General features: G+C 30.4%; 1 protein-coding gene across 1 annotated transcript; it reads left to right on the forward strand.

Annotated features, from left to right (window-relative positions):
• The first annotated feature begins 1,041 nt into the window (after nucleotides 1-1,041).
• Nucleotides 1,042-2,894, forward strand: LOC123197961 (membrane-associated kinase regulator 5). Its single transcript, XM_044612501.1, has 3 exons — nucleotides 1,042-2,298; nucleotides 2,377-2,448; nucleotides 2,541-2,894. Exons 1-3 carry the CDS (start codon nucleotides 1,377-1,379, stop codon nucleotides 2,624-2,626), a joined length of 1,080 nt encoding a protein of 359 aa, XP_044468436.1. The 5' UTR covers nucleotides 1,042-1,376; the 3' UTR covers nucleotides 2,627-2,894.
• The last annotated feature ends 11,198 nt before the right edge of the window (nucleotides 2,895-14,092 follow it).

Consider the following 14,092-nt stretch of genomic DNA (forward strand, 5'->3'; position numbering starts at 1 on the left):
TTTTGGAAGTTTCCCATCACTCTCCTCTCCTCTCATTTCTTTTATACCCATCTTTATTTTTAATTAATTTTGGAAATTAGCTCAGTTACTTGTGTTCCACGCGCTTGATTGCTTATAATTTGACATGGTTTACCATTTCCTCTGATTCAATATTGAAGGCTACTTTCAAAAGTAAACAAGCTACCCTCTTTTATTGTTTTTATATATTGACTTGCTAATATGTGGGACAAAATTGTACATGCATGCCTCAAACTATATTGGCTCAAGTTCAACTAACATTTATAATAATTAGGTTGAATTCAAATTCGAATTCGTTTAAAATGATTAGAGATTTAGTTAAAAATTTACCAATAAGATAAATAATTTTTTTAAGCAGATAAATCATATCTCTAATTGAATGAACAATATCACTATAAAGAGGTTCAAACTGAATTTGAGTTGATTTGTCAGACAGAAACTCTAATTTAAATTTAACTAGAATTGAATCAAACACTGAATTACGCTAAGGTGATTATATTATTTCTTTTGGTAATAAAAAGCCCTTACTTGAATCAAATATCCCTTCAAATCTCAATCAATTATACCAAATATATGAATCTCATGTTCAATAATTGATTCATAATTATTATATCAGATAAACTAATAATTTGATATTGATATGCGTTTGACATGTTTTGAACTCATTTTTTTTTAAGTTTGATATTTCCGATTTTGTCATTCAAGTTATTTTTTGTACTATTATATGCCACAGACTTTGGTATTATGTTCGTTTGTAACCTATTTGGTAATTTTCATAGCTTATCTCAGAGAACCTAAAATTAGCACAAACATGGTCAAACTAATTGACGCAATCCAGGGGGATTTGAACAAAGGGGATGATTTGTGAAATTGAGGAGCATAAAACAGCTTGATGCAAACAACAAAGAATGACGAAAATGGAAGATAAAGAGCAAAAGAGAGGAGGATTTGCAAATGCAAAAGAGGGAAGTAAACAAGAGAGAAGAAGCTGCGCGTGGGTCTAATAAAAGTTTGAGAGTCGAGACAATTCTGACCAGCTCCTCTGCCATGGTAAAAATTTAGCTCTAGTCGTAGTCCCCTGCACACAGACTCTTCATCTTTATAGCCTCTGAAACTCTTCTCTCGGTCTCTTCTGGCTGCCCATTCGCCAAAGCTTGGCTCGTCACGTGCTCTCTCTGTGACCCCAACCAAAACCCAAACAAACCAATACTGCACAGTTCTACCAGAAAAAGCTTGAAAGCTCTCTCTTTGAGACTATTTATATAAGCGTAAAGACCAAATCAGACTAACCCCGTCTCCCTTTTACTCTTTCTCTTTCTCTTTCTCTTTCTCTCTGAGGCCTCTTCTGCTGTGTTACTATGGAAGCTCTCAGCTTTATAAAGTTCTGGAGGCCCCCCACCACCACCACAACTGCTAGTAACGGTGATGGTGTTGAAGTTTCTAATGTTGTTGTGGGCTCGGAGTGTGAATTGGTGGATGAAGGGGATGACTCTTTCTTTGAATTGGAGCTTACTTTATCTGATTTTGACAGCAAGAGAAACAACGGCAATGGAGGCAACAGTGAAGAACAAGTCCACTATTCTGCAGGCCATGACGGAGAATTGAAGATTTCATCTTCGAGTGATGTCTTGTCAAAGAGAAAGATCCTTCCTATAGAGCCGACTTCTTCATCGAAACCTCAGACTCCAATCGCATTGCTGAAATCAGCTCCAAAGCTTCGTGTTTCCATCTTCAATAAATCGAAATCAATGGCGGCGACGCTCAGAGCAGAGAAAACAGGGACCACAGCCTCCACTTCCAAACAGGAGAAGCGAGAAACTAATAAGCTTTTTACTGTCAAATTCAAAGTCGAAGAAATTTCGAATCTTTCAATGTTTACAAGAGCTTGCAGTTTGAGAAAACCAAAAAATACAACAGAAGGCTCATCGTCTTCATCGTTGCCAAAGAGATTATCCAAAGATGTGATACAGAAATACTTGAAGCTCATTAAACAATCATATTTCAAAGTCTCAAAAACGAAGAATGGGAAGATGGGGTTTTCTGGGCAGTTAACAGAGGCTTCCCCGACATCATCTCCGGCAACTTTCCCGGTGCGTTCTCCGATGAAGGAGAGAAATTCTTCGGGAGGGTTCCGAGTTATGAATAGGCATCTGGGAAAGAGTAAATCAGCTTCAGCAACAGTTTCATCGCCGGTCAGAAGAGACGACTCTCTGTTACTTCAACATGATGGGATTCAAAGCGCCATTCTTCATTGCAAAAAGTCTTTCAACTCTTCAAGAGGTATAATTTTTTTCTTAATTACTTCATATTAAGTTAAAACATATAAAAATCTAATTTTTCTTTTCCTTTTTATTCCAGATTCTTCTTCTTTTTCAAGATCTACAAGTAGCAGTTCTTCACAGGGAACTCTGAGTTACCTATCATCAAGAGGTTAAAAAAACCTGAAATATCATTAATTTATTTAGATTTTCACTATTAATTTCACACTAATGATGTTACTGATACGTCATTTTTTTATTCAGATGCTTCTCTGTTTCCAAGATTCAGCAGTGCTTCATCCTGCGAGGAAATCATTTCAGCTAGAAGATCAAACGATGAAGGAATCTAAGCGGGAAAAAAAACAGTCTGCCAAATCTCATTGAAAGGAATCCAATCCACACATAACAAAAAAGAAAGAAAAGAAAATTGCATAGGAGAAGAATATGATTCTATTTTCATTTTTAATATTTAGTTTGGAGTAATGTGTAATGCATGAATATAATGATTATGACTAGTGAGAAGAAGAGAGAATTTGGTGCTGTTGTTGCGTGTATAGTGATGGGTCATTATGAAAAATTTGAAACAGAATCCTTATTTGGATCTTCTGTTGATCTTTCCGGTCTTCGTTTTCTGCAAATTTCAGCATGAGCTTATGATGGTATCTTTGAAAGTTTCGAGCTTCAACAACCAATTTCCAGAGCAAAGCTGTTCTGATTCTGAAACAACTCATATGACTTAACGTTACATCACATTACACCCCCCATACTTCCACATTTTCTCTCTCCCATTTCCATTTTCTCGGTATTTCAACTTCACAAGACAAATTTCTCGGTGGGATTTTGATTAGTCATAATAAGCCAAATGGGTTGCATCAGGGTTTCAAAACAAAAGCCAACTAATTGATCATATGGGCCATTTAATAATATAATGCCTTTCTTCTGGTACATGTTTCCTTGTCTGGGAAATTTGATAGTTCACCAAACTGAATTTTTACCGTGGTTGATGCAACTTGAGCGAAGAGATGGCAATGATACAGATAGGAGTTGAATATTTTAATATCTGTTTCTGTCTTTGTATGAGAAACATTTTTCCATCCTTGATACAGGAGATTCTTTTTCCCAGAAAAAATTCTCCTCTTTCTCTCTAGTCTTGTGAAAGAAATTTCACACTCTTTCCTTTTTATGTCTGTTAAAAAAATAATAGAAAATTATTAGATATCAGTAAATATTTGTAATAATTTAAATTTTTTAAAGGTAATTCAATATGTAAAAATGAATATTTGTATTAATTCAAAATTTTTAAAAATAATTTAACATACAAAAATTTAAAAAATATATTAAAAAAAAAAAGAAAACAGATCAAGGTATATTTATCATTGTTCCTATCATTTTTTTAATTACGGGATTTTTTGCTTTCAATGAGAGAATAGAGGTGGATTAGAGTTCCAATTTTGCATGAAGAATTGTCAATCTCTAGTTATGTTACTTGAAATAACATTAATCTCCGAGGAAGATAAGTATGAGTTGAATTTTATCGGAGGTTGAGCCGTTGAACTGAAGTCTCCATAAGCAAAGGAGAAGAAAAAACAAAAAAAAGTTTGACTGAAAGCTAAAGCTAATAAGAGGGGGGCATTAGGGGCGTTAGGTTAGAAAAGAACTGTGAAAGGAGAGCCAAAGGGTTTCTTTAAACTCAAAAGATGAATAAATAAGCTTTGGAATGGACATATGAATGAATGTGATGATCTTTTTCTTTCTCTCTCAGTAAAATCATTCTGGCAACATTCTGTTTTTGAAAAGTACTTTTGAACAGTAAGAAAAGCATTACATTTGCTCTTGTTTAAAGTCTAATTTTCCATTCAAAAGTGGAAAAAGCACATTCATAGTCATACTCATGCACTTGCAGAAGCTGATGCCCCCCCATAGCCATTCTTTCTGCTTAGAAAATTCAATCTGCCTCCTCGTTCCTGCCTAGAAACTAAACATGTCAATTCTGCCTTTGAAATTAGGTATTCGGTCTGCCCTTTTTCAACAAAGAAAAAATTAGATATAAATTAGAATGATTAAAATCCTCGTAATAAAAAATGAGACTAAGATAAAGATATCTTAAAATATCTCTTCCTTTACATATTTTCTAAACTATTGTATATGAAATTACCATTCAAAATTTTGAATCATTACATTACATATATGTTTTATTATTTAATAAATATTATATTTTCTCTAAAGAAATGGTGAGGGAAAAATATAGAAAATTTTCCCAATAGGAAAGAAGAGGAAAAGGAGGGTTGCTATCCTTGCCCTTCTTTGTCAGGATGAGTTTAGTTTGTTTTCAAATCCTTATTTGTAGGCTTGTTGTGTTCTTTTGCATAATATATTTTACTTATCAAACAAAAAAAAAAGAGAAAAAAAGAGAGCAATTTCTATCGTTGGAAGAGATGAAGATTCTCATTATTCTTATATCAGACATAGACCAAGATGAAAAAAGTTTATCTTACAAAACAAGGATGATGATTAAAGCAATCAATCTCCACCTATTCCATTGTCATCTCTAATAGAAATCCCCATAAAACTATTCTTATTACATGTTTTCATGTACTCTTATAATCTAAGAATACCCAATTTCAGAACAAACATGAAAGTTATTGAAGACGTAGTTATTCTCTTATTTGGAATCTTGTACCTGAACAAAGATGAACATATTTTCTTATATTTATTATTTAGAAAAAAATGGGCATTCATAAATGCAAGCTGTCGAGGAAGAGAGAGATGTGAGACAAAAAATGACAAGAAACATCATAAATTCTGAGACTGGAAAATTTGAAGTTTCAAATTCAAACCAAAAATTAATTGGAGCATTATATGGACGAGGAATAATGCCAAAATAAATGCCCACAAATCCCTCATTCCAAATAACAGGGCAAAATCATATGGGCCAGGAAGGGAAACATTAGTTCTTAGATTTATAAGTTGACTCTTCAACCCAATTATCCTTTTTTCTTTATTTCAACTATGAATTTTAGTTCATTGCATCAAGAGGCAAGCTGACACAAAGAGGATGGAGAGAGCTACAAGTGTCAAATTTATGAGAAGGTGAAGAAATAAATGCAATGTACAATTAGGAGACAAAATGAAAACAAAGACCAGGCACCATGTCTTGATTCAAGGACCTTGAAATTTGACATGTTTCGTCTCTGGATATTGTTTATAAATTTGTTTCAAGTCTTAATCAGAAGGAAGTTAGAGGATGAAGTAGAATTTTGTGGGGTAATATTCCAACAATGGCATAGTTGTTGGAGAAAATTATCTGGGAAAATTGAAGATACTGGTTGAGTTCAGTGGATCTAAGGCTAGATTTGATTAGTAATAAATGGTGTTGAAACCTAGATTTGTATAATGGACTAATTATGAGACAAGACAAAAGGCAGATGAGTTAGATATTAAATTAAGCTAAAGATGAGCGGAAAACACAAAGTTTAGTGCAGTGTGCTGCCTACTTAAAGCACAAACATTTATAGTAGTGCTGTGCACAGTAATCAACAAAGAAAGGAGAAAAACAGTTTCTGCAAATAAAAGCTAAAAATATAAGATTGATGTCCTTTGTCCCCAATGGGAAGTTGGAGGAGCAAAGGTGGGTGTTATCCAAAAAAGAGTATGGATTCGAAGCTTAGTAACACTAAATTCTTGTCTAATAATTGTGAGACCAATAAGTAAATGTAAAGTTTTACTAAATATGATCGGTTTAACCCTAAAATGACGGTGGACTCAAATTAGAGGTTTCTCGTTTATAAGAAAAATTGGAGGTTCTTTGTAGATGCTGCATTCTGAGGCAATCCTACACTGTTAAACTGGTCTATTGTGTGGTAGGGGCCAAACAATTATCATGTTGGTCCTGGGCTCATGAAGTAGTGAAAAGGGTCAAGCCCAATTTCAGTAATATAGGCAAAAGAGTGATTATTCGGCTTATTTAAGGAAGCCCAGACGCCGGCCTGGAGAAAATTTGTTGAAGGTTTAGGGTAGAGAAGGCGGGGGTAGAAATCCTGTTGTCAGGCTTATTTAGCGTTTCTGATATGATTATTAGGCTTATGTAGGGTTACTGATTTTCTTTGCTTGTTCCTTCTCATCCACGGTGGAGGACAAAATTTAGGGAGTATTTGGTTTGAGTAATATTTTATTATGAAAAATTAAATTATCTTGAAGATAGATTATTTAAAAGATTACTAAACATAAATTATTACTATATTTGATAAAATTTGGTGGGTATAAATAATTATTATATTTATTTAAAGGTAATAAAAGAATACTAATAAATTATTTTACTTAAATATCTTTGAATATAGTTATTTTTAAATATTTTATATTATTTATTATATTAATTAAAATAAATTTATTTTTATCTCAAAAAATTAATGAATAATAATATAATTATAATAAAATCAATAGTACTTTGATAATCTTTTAATACCTAAGATGAAGATAGTAATTAGATTATCACTTATATTATCTACTACGTCAACATTAGTAATAGAAGATTATCATAATATTTTAATATTGGTAAACCAAACAAGGTAATATAAGTAAAAAAAAAAAAAGATTACCGAAGTAATCTTTAAATCTTTATAACCAAATGACCCTTTAGGGTTAGGGTGTCTTTCCTAATTTAGGCCATGGATCAAGAACATTAAGGAAATAAATCTTCTTGTTACGAAAAATTTTCGCTTACATCACCCACAAGAGCTATGACCCCTATCTCACTCTCTTTGGCCACGTTCATCTTGAATGAATTGAACTTAAATTAGAGTTCTAACTCAATAGTTTGGATCAAATTCGAAGATTTGTTGAATATTCACCTCTCTGAAATTTTATATTCGAATCAAATTTAAGCTAATTTTTGTTTAAACTCAATTCAATTATAATTCATACCTACCCAACTGACTTTCTACTACAAGTATAGTTGAGTTTAGGACCCAAATTGATAATCATCATAATGTTATAAATCTCATTGAGTGATGTAAACAAGTAAACACAACCTTGAAATCTTGGTCTATTGTATAGTGTTTCTAAGAAGATTAGGCCTTAATGGTGATGGTGTTCGTCTCCGAAACCCACGGTGGCAAGAAAATGACGGCAAGAATTGCGCATCGAAAGAAAGCTCAAAAGAGTTGGGCATAGAGTAAGCTTAGCAAGCTAACTGTAGAAAGAAACCTTCAGTATTTCACTTCCTTGATAATTGTTGTGCAAAGATGGTTGCTGTATACACATGTTTAGATAAATCTGAAATGAAATTCTGAACGAACTGCTAAAATTATAGGTCAAGGGAAGGGAAAAGAAGGCAGTAGAATAGAATCTTACAGAAAATACAGCTTGCATCAAGAGATTTACTCTGAAATCGATAGGACATCTTTTCACAGTGTGGTCCTTAGCTACATCTTTTCACAGTCGTCTTCTTTCAAGTATCTCAAGATTTTTTTACAAGTTTGCTAAGGGATGTCGATAGGAAATTGCATGAACTAGCTGAGCTTGTTAACAACGTAAGAGATATCAGGCCTCGTAATGGTTGCATATTGAAAAGCCTCAATGGTTCTTCTGTTTTAGCAAGCTTATGGCCAGCCCAGTCGTCCTTGGTTTGATGCAATCTTAGCAACTCTCCATATAATTTAATATATGAGAAATTGCCAGGCTTCTCCACATAAATTAAAAAAAAAAAAAAAGCCTAGGGGATATGGTATTAACAGACTGTAAACTAGAATTTTCACATGTAACCTTCATGTGATAGTTTAAATAGCAAAAATGAGAAAGTCAAATAACAAGAAGGGTATAAATTTGAAACCTATCGACAGTATATTAAAATTAAACTATTGACTTACCTAATATAATAATTATAAAGTCAGTCATTAAATCTAGAAATTGATTTGCTTAATGTGACTTGACAGTTGGGTTTAGATTATGCTTGCCATTTGAACCTCTTCCTCTTCCCCTTCCTCTTCCTCTTCCTCTTCCTCTACCTCTACCTCTACCTCTCCCACTTGGATTTTGATTCCTCCATTATACATTTTGGTTGGCTACAAATTAGATTAGAGACAGGTGCTTCTTTTGTTGGCATGGAGAAGTGAGCATAGAGTTTAGTGTAACATGATAATGTAAAATTCGGTTTTTCTAAAGATATTATTTATTTTAAACACATAATTTATCTTATATTTATTACAGTTTTGCTTTTAAGTTAGTTTATTCGTATCCATCATAGTTTTGTTTTCAAACTAATTTATCTATATCAATAATGATTTTATTTTTTAGTTTTGTAACTCAAAATACAAGTTACAAAAATAGTCTTTTTTAAGTTGGGTTACAAAACCCAACTTTAATTTTAATTTTATGATAATTTTTCTTTTTCTTATATTTAATTATGGGATATTAATTAAAATAAGCAAAAAATTTTCCGCTTATACTTTTTTAGGCAAACGCACAGTAGTTTTACTTTTATAAGCAAATTTTTTTGTAACTCCAAAAATACCCTCCCAGCCCTGTAGCTGTAGGCGCTGGAAGGAAGGTGTGGTGCACGCGGTGCGTACGCAGTGCGTGCGGTGCGCGCGGTGCGTACCCAGTGTGCAGTGCGTACAGAGTGAGCACACCCTCATATAATATATATAAACAACTGCATGCACACTTTCTTATATATATATATTAAATAATATAATATAATATTTAAAAAATATAATAAATAAATAAATATATATTTAATATAATATAGATAAATAATAATAATAATAATAATAATTTTTAAATATATATTATATTATTATATATATTTAAAAATTATTATTATTATTTTTATATATTATATTAAATATTATAATATTTAATATATATATATATTTATTATATATAAAAGAGAAAGGGTGCGCGCAGTGCGTGTGCAGTGCGCGCACCCTTTCTCTTTTATAAGAAAGGGTGCGCGCACTGCGCACACACTGCACGTACCTTTCTCTTATATATATAATAAATATATATATATATATATATATATATATATATATATATATATATATATAAATATAAAATATTTAAAAAATATAATAAATATATATATATAATAAATATTATAATATTTAATATAATATATATAAATAATAATAATAATAATTTTTAAAAAATATAATAAATAAATATATATATATTAAATATTATAATATATATTTAAAAATTATTATTATTATTATTTATGTATATTATATTAAATATTATAATATTTAATATATATTTATTTATTATATTTTTTAAATATTATATTATATTATTTATATATATATATATATATATATATATATATATATATATATATGGTGCGCACACCCCCGCACTCTATACGCACAGCACGCACCACACGGTATTTTTGGAGTTATAAAAAAATTTGCTTATAAAAGTAAAACTATTATGTGTTTGCCTAAAAAGGTATAAGCGAAAAATTTTTTGCCTATTTTAATTAATATCCCCATAAATAAAGCTCATATTCATATAAACTGTAAAAAAAAATATTGTTTTTCCTCAATGCATCTCCAAGCATCTCTATTCCCAAGATAAAATTTTTAAATATATATTAAATTATTATATATACTTTATTCCCAATACTTTAATTAATAAATAGTTTTGTCAATGAGTGCTTCTTCCATATGCATGTGTCAGTATGCCAAGATTTCCCAATATTTTTAATTTATTATAAAATATATATTAAATTATTAAATCATTTTGCCCATGCATGCTCTCTTCCAGATATGCCTACATTCGATTTCTAATTTATTATAAAATATATCTTAAATTATTATATATGTATCTCATCTAAGATTTTAATTTTTTATAAAATATATATTAAATTATTAAATTATTTTGTCAATGCATGTTCTATTCCCCGGAATATATATATATATATATATACACATACACATATACACACACATATACATAAGTTATTCATGAATATAATTATTGTAATTATGATCTATAATTTATTTTATTAATAATTATTGAATATTTGATTTTACATGATTTAACCAAATAATTTTATAGTCTGTAATTTAGTTATTCTTGTTTGATTTGAATATTATTTATAGATAAAAGTTTCTCTATAATTAAATTGATTTATTTATGTTTTTAATTTGTAAATTTTATTTTAGTTGTGTAGTACGCTGCCAAGAAGAATAATTGATGATTTATGTGATTTGGTTGATTTTTTTGATGAATTTTAGCAAATTATTGGTGATACTGAATTTGGATTAACTATTAATGGATTCTGCTACTGGAAAGAAAAATTATACTTTTAAAAGTAATAACAGTAGTGTGGGTTTCATAAAAAAGAATAATGATGAAGACCAAAATCCATTGTGGAAATATGTCACAAAAATTGAAAAACTTGGGGAATTAGGAGATACATGCAAATGGTTTTGTAATTTTTGTTATTAAGAAAGACAAGAGACTTATACTAAAATTAAAGCTCACTTATTAAAAATTACAAAGAAAGGGATCGGTGTTTGTTCTAAAGCAAAATTTGAAGATTTAGTAAAAATGAGAAAATTAAATAATGAAGCTACCAATAGGATTTATAATTCTCAACCTAAGCAAGTGTTGTTGCCTAGTAGTACTGCTAATGTAAATCAATCATTGTCTTTATCTTTACTATCATCGAGTGGACCAAATCCTTTTTCAAATAAGAGAAAAGTTGATGATTCTCCTATTGCTAAATCTTTTGACATACAAATTAGAGCTCAATTAGATGAGAAAATTGCTAGAATGTTTTACACTAGTGGTCTTCCTTTTAATTTTGCTAAGAATCCAAACTATATTAGTGTCTTTTCACTTGCAGCTAATCATTCATTGGGTGGTTATGTGCCTCCTGGGTACAATAAATTAAGAATTACACTACTTCAGCAAGAGAAAACAAATGTAGAAGGTTATTGAAAACTGTTAAAAGCACTTAAATAGAAAAAGGTGTTAGTATTGTTAGTGATGAATGAAGTAACCCACAAAGGGGACATTTAATTAACTTCATGGGTGTTTGTGAATCTGGTCTGATGTTTATTAAAATCGTTAATTGTGTAGGTGAAGTTAAAAATAAATATTTCATTGCTAATTTATTGAAGGAGATAATTGATAAAGTTGGTCATCAAAAAGTAGTTCAAGTAATAACTAATAATACTAAAAATTGTAAAGATGTTTTGGGAAATCATTGAAGATATGTTTCCACATATTTTATTGGAATCCATGTGTTATGCATACTCTGAATCTAACTTTGAAAAATATCTGTGCAACTAAAAATGTGGAATCCAATCAAGAGACATATAATAAATGTCATTGGATAATTGACGTTCATGGTGATGTCATGGTAATTAAAAACTTTGTAATGAACCATTCAATACGATTGGTTATGTTTAATCGATTTAGTCCTTTGAAACTACTTTCAGTCGTAGACACTCATTTTGCTTCTGTTGTTGTTATGCTTATTTAAATTAATTGAGGGTGCTCTAGAATCAATGATTGTACGTGAACAATGGGGACAATATAGAGAACATGATCAAGGCAAAGCAAGAGTTATTCGTGATAAGGTGTTGGATGAGAATTGGTGGGCGAAGGTCAATTACATTTTTGCTTTTACTACACCAATTTATGATATGATTCGAGTGTGTAATACAAATAAATCATGTCTTCATTTAATTTATGAGTATTGAGATTCTATGATTGAAAAGGTTAAATGGGTTATTTATAAACATGAAAGAAAGTTTCCAACCCAAAATTCTCCTTTCTATTTGGTGGTCTATTGTATTTTTTATGATCTTTGGGCAAAGAGTAATACTCCACTCCATTGTCTAGCGTATTGATTGAATCTAAGGTAAATATTTAATTGAATTATATATATATATTTTTTCATACTTATTTTATATATTTATTTATTAAATTGGATATTAATTTGTTAACTATTTGATATATCTATTATTTGTGAAGGTTTTATAGTGACCAATGGCTTGAAAGAGATGAAGGTAGAGTGTCTCCTCATATGGATGGGGAAATATCTATTGAGAGGAACAAATATTTTAGAAAAATCTTTTCTGAAGATGAGCGTGTTAAAACATTGGATGAGTATGCTAACTTCTCTCTCAAAAGTGGGTCGTTTGAAGATCCTAACTCAATTGGTGCTAGATTTAATACAGAACCAATGAAGTGGTACGCATGTTTTGGTTCAAATGCTCCGTTGCTTCAGAAGTTGACATTCAGAATATTTAGACAACCTAGTTCCTCCTCTTGTTGTGAAAGAAATTAGCGTACTTATTCTTTTATTCATTCAATTAGAATGAATAAATTAATTCTAAAACATGCAGAAGATTTAGTTTTTATTCATAACAATCTTCAGATTGTTGTCAAATGTTAACTCTAAGTATTATGATGATAAGGAGAAGACGTGGGATGTTGATGGAGATGACTTTGGGAGTATGAAAGATGTAGGAGTTCTTCAGTTAGTCAGCCTATCGTTAGATGAAGCGAAATTGAAGTCTGTCTTTTTTTATAAAGATGTTAATGATATAATGGATAGGGAGAATGATCAAATAGAGAAAATACAATAAATATTTTACTATTTTTTTAATTTTTTAATTATATTTATTTGATGATTTTGATACTAAACCTTGAAAATTATTATATTGATGAAATTAATACTGAGTTTATGGATTGATTTATTTACATTTTGATAAAATATATTGATTTATATACATGTCTATTTTTTATTTTAAAAGATGAATATATAAATATTGATTTAATTTATTCATACATGTTTCAAGAACTTGAGCTTGTAATTTATTTTTGGTATGAAATTATTTTGTTATATGTTATTTTAAATTGTTAAAAAAAAATTGTTATATTTTTTTAATTAAAACATAAGTTATGGTATTTTTTATAAAACTTTCATATTTATAAAAAAAAAAACCGTATATTTTTTATATTTACAAGTTTTTCCAAATTTTTATTTCTTTTTTTTGTTTAGAAAATACATTTTTACATTTCCATTTTGATGTTTTGACGTTTCGGCATTTCTGTTTCCTGTTACTTAGCTTGAAAACAACACTATTGGATTCATTTATTTAAGAGCAATACTATGTGTACCCATTTTGGGTACATAAATATATACACACTCATATGTGTCATCATATGATTGGTTATTGTTTTATTCTTAATTTAAAATCATCCAATCACATGATGACACATATAAATGTGTATATATTTGTGTACTCAAAATGGGTATACATAGTTTTATTGTTTATTTAATTTCGTTCATCAATATATCAGCATTAAATGTAACTCATTTCAAGTGGGTGCTACTAAAAGACTCGGCCAATTTGGCCAAGGCAAAACGAGATGACCCACCTTCCTTCATGGCCACCGCAGCTCCGTTTTCCATTGCTTTAACTCGCTCTCTCGTGACTTTTCCCTTATCTGACTCCATCAACTCACTCACTCGTTTCTCTAACTCGATTGCACTCACCAGCCCCTCCTCTGACACGTTCACTGGTAAAGCAATCTTCATTTCCTCGGCCAAGAAAGTTTTATTCATCTTTTGCTCTGCATACAGAGGCCAAGCCAACATTGGCAGCCCAGCACATACTGCTTCCAGAATTGAGTTCCAGCCACAATGAGTGACGAGCCCATATATAATATTGTTTTAAATGTATTAATTGACCGATAGATTATAATGAAGGGCATGAAGAGTCCCATGCCGCCATGCTTCTTTTGTTTTTACGCGTACTCTTGTTTAGATTTTCAATATGAAAATATGTCAGATC

This window comes from Mangifera indica, chromosome 15 (assembly GCF_011075055.1).
Source record: "Mangifera indica cultivar Alphonso chromosome 15, CATAS_Mindica_2.1, whole genome shotgun sequence".
NCBI classification, from domain to species: domain Eukaryota; kingdom Viridiplantae; phylum Streptophyta; class Magnoliopsida; order Sapindales; family Anacardiaceae; genus Mangifera; species Mangifera indica.